This window comes from Ornithodoros turicata, chromosome 4, assembly GCF_037126465.1.
Source record: "Ornithodoros turicata isolate Travis chromosome 4, ASM3712646v1, whole genome shotgun sequence".
NCBI classification, from domain to species: Eukaryota; Metazoa; Arthropoda; class Arachnida; order Ixodida; family Argasidae; genus Ornithodoros; species Ornithodoros turicata.
Genome location: NC_088204.1, coordinates 42689511 through 42693164, shown reverse-complemented (window position 1 = coordinate 42693164; position 3654 = coordinate 42689511). Strand labels below are relative to the sequence as shown.

General features: G+C 52.8%; 1 protein-coding gene across 1 annotated transcript; it reads right to left on the bottom strand.

The window, feature by feature from the left end:
- On the bottom strand, positions 1 to 1728 carry LOC135392382 (putative nuclease HARBI1). Its single transcript, XM_064623097.1, has 5 exons — positions 1293 to 1728; positions 1080 to 1192; positions 748 to 889; positions 297 to 690; positions 1 to 202 (listed from the first exon to the last, which is right to left on the bottom strand). Exons 1-5 carry the CDS (start codon positions 1726 to 1728, stop codon positions 1 to 3), a joined length of 1287 nt encoding a protein of 428 aa, XP_064479167.1.
- Between the last annotated feature and the right edge of the window lie 1926 nt (positions 1729 to 3654).

Genomic DNA, 3654 nt, shown 5'->3' with positions numbered 1-3654 from the left:
CTAAGCTTCCGCGCCGAGACCGCGGGAGGTGTCTCGTGTTCGAATCCCGACGACGGCTTTGATGTCGACGGTTTCTCCGGGGTATGCCACAGACAACTTCAAGAATATCCTCCCTGTTTCCTTAGCAGTCGGCGAAGCACTCAGGCTGTTCCTATGGTGGCCGATCGAGTAGCATGGAAATACACCGGCAAAGCAGCACCACCTGAGCGAGAACGAGACATGTTAATTTAAAAGACCAAAGCAAGAGGAGAAAACCAACCTCACAAAGTGACAGAGACGCGGCCAGCGCTGCTTACGCTCGCCGCAGGTCATCAATTAACTGTGCTCGAACCGCAGCACCTGCCTCATAAGTGTCTGTTTCGCGAGGGGGCACAGGATGGCTAGTGGAATCCTCGCCGTCTTCGAGGTCATCTTCACCTTGGGCATCAGCGGGGGGCGCGCGCCAGTGCATGCAGATGTTATGAAGCACTGCGCAAGCCACCACAATGTTGGATGCCCTATGGGGGCTGTAGTGTAGACCCCTGTAGCGCTGCAGACACCGGAACCTAGCCTTAAGGAGGCCGATGCACCTTTCCACTGTGCTGCGTGCACGTCGGTGTCGACTGCCGTACCGCGCTTCGGGTGTCGACGGCTCCTGTTCGCCTGGCAAAGGAGTCAAGAGCCAGGGCTCCAAGGGATAACCACTGTCACCTAAGCAAAATGAGGAATATCATGTTCCGGTCCCATCGAACTTGCAGTAGAGCATACCCAACAGATACTTGCGCACGTTAGATGAATGGGTGCTGCGGAGCTCCTCTCGCAGCTCGCTGTGCCGCCAAACGTAGGCATCGTGCGTCCCCCCGGAGATGGAGCAGTCTAGAGATGTGATTGTCATCGACGAATCACACACCTAAAACACATGATGACACTGCTTGTGAAACATCTTCCACTGCCAAGCGTAATCAGGTCATTCTCACACGAGAGCCATATTTTGTAGGTGAAACAGCACCACATAACAATGGGTCTTCTACTTAGACTCAAGAAGCTGCTTAAAACATGCAAACACTTCATTGCAACGGAGGTAGAGGATGAATACTTACGACCATCGCGTTCAGTGCAAAGTACTGCTTTCTGCAGAAGAACGCGCTCTTCTGATATTGTCCACTGCTTTCGGAGGGAGCAGTGACGCAGACGAGTGTGCCGTCAATGCAGCCTGCGTAGCAAATTATGTGCTCTGTTAATCAATATGTTACATGGGTACATTTGTTGAGAGATCATCCATAACCCATTAACTAACTTTACGAAGCACTCACCAATTACACCGGGCAACTTCCACTTCCTCTGGAAACCAGCCATTGCCGCGTGCACCTCTGCAGAGCTTAGGGGGAATTTAATCCACAGAGGTGCAAGGCGAAGCACGATGACATTCGTCACTCTAAACAGCACCCTGCTGACTGTGCTCTGGGAGACGGACAGATCGCGGTCAGTAGCAACCATCCCCTGAAAGCTGCCCGTTGCATAAAAGCGAAGGGCAATCAGTATCTGCTCCGCAACTGTCAACATCCTCCTTGTCGCCCTTCTAGGTTGCAACGCGGGCCTAAGCTGGTGGCAGAGCCAGCGGACGAGTTCCTTCGTCAACCTATATTTGTTGAGGAAAACTTGGTCACTTTCCTCGAAAGCATCCGCGCGCTCCCGGAATGTCCGTTCAGCGTCGTGCTCCAGGAGAACTCCCGGCAACGCGTATTGCATTGCAAATAGCGAGAGAAAAAAAAAAGATAAAATACAATAAAAAGTTTCAAAAAAGTGGAAATGTACAATTAAAATAGTTTCACTCAATATACACGTTGAAAAAGTCACAAACACACAACACAAATAGAACTCGGACGGCACAACGTAGAGAAAATCACTAAGGAATGGAGCGCAGAGGAGTATTCAACTGGGAGCAGCAGAAAAGTGATGTAGAGGGTCGCGTTTCAGCAGAACTAGCACACGATGTTCGGGATACGCCCCGCAGATAAAGCAACCCCGTTATCGCCACGAACCAAGGAATTACGTTGCCGATATTTTTCCCCACTCCTCCAGCCACCTCCACATATTACTTATCTTTTTCTTTTCCAACGTGCACCTGTATCTGTGCGCTGACAGTGCGATTGATAAGCACACGTCGCCTGCACGACTTGGGTACAACATGTGGGTGGACATGCGCGTTTTGACGCTGAGTTTGCGTCCGGACCGCGAACTATGCATGGCGTAGAACGCAACCGATGCTCATATATTGCAATGTACACGTCCAGTTGTCATCAGTGGCGGACGTGCATGAGTACATAGGGCTCTGTACCAATATGTCACTGTTTTAAATATTTCACACGCGAAAACAACTGTATACTTTGTTGATATACTTTATTTTTTGTGGCATATGGTATTCCGTGCAAGAATTTGACATAACAACCACATTTGCAAAATTTTACAAGAGCACATATCTTGGGGGCTTACGACCCCTTGGCTCTCCCCCACCCCCAAGTCCGTTCTTGAACAGTGGCAACCGCCTTGCAGGCGCACCTCCTCATGATCGGTGAAGACTGGGTTCCACCATTACCGTCACGCGTAACGGAAAAGGAAATCGCAGTTCAACGCTGGAGCCGCACCATGTAGACGCACCTACATAGAGTCCAACAAACGGCTCACAAACTTCTGTCACACGTAATTGTTCAACCAACATGTATGTCCTCTTCGCAAGAAACAGCGGATAGCGAGTTAGTAAACCTTGTGGTACGAATGCTGTATCCGGCTACGTCCTTGCTACGGAGCGTCGAAGGGCTTCGAGCTCAGCTCCAGCAAACAGACACTGAGCTCGAAGCCCTTCGACGCTCCTCGTCTGCGTTGATTTTGCAAGACGTGCTGCTGCCCGGTACTTCCTCGCCCGTCATCTGCGATACCTCGTCCGGCACCCCTAGACCGTTCGTTCCAGTAAGCCTTCGCCGGGCGCTTTTTGACAGCATTCACAACCTCGCCCACCCTGGTGTCAGGCGTACTGTCCAGCTTGTCTCCGCAAGATACGTCTGGCCCGGTATCACCAAGGACGTTCGGCTCTGGACTCAGGCCTGCCTGGCCTGTCAACGGTGCAAGATCCACCGCCACACCGTCACACCTCTGTCCCGCTTCCTTCCTCCCGACGCCCGCTTCGACACGGTACATGTCGACATTGTCGGCCCCCTGCCACACTGCGAAGGGAAACGGTATATCTTGACATGCGTCGACCGCTTTACGCGGTGGTCGGAGGCCGTTCCCCTTGCCGACATGACCGCCCACTCGGTTGCTGCTGCCTTCGTCAGCACATGGATCAGCCGTTTCGGCGTTCCCTCGGAGATCGTCACCGACAGGGGAAGACAATTCGAGTCCGCCCTTTTTCACGCCCTCACGAAGCTCCTCGGCTGCTCGCGTCTCCGGACGACTTCCTACCATCCTGCAACTAACGGCCTTGTAGAACGCTTCCACCGCACCCTGAAGGCCGCCCTCATGTGCATTGGAAACACAGCCGAATGGGTTTCTTCGCTTCCGGTCGCGCTTCTAGGCATCCGCACGGCCCTGCATGCCGAACTCAATTGTTCCCCCGCCGAATTAGTCTATGGCACCACGCTTCGCTTGCCGTCGGAGTTCTACGCTTCCCAGACCACG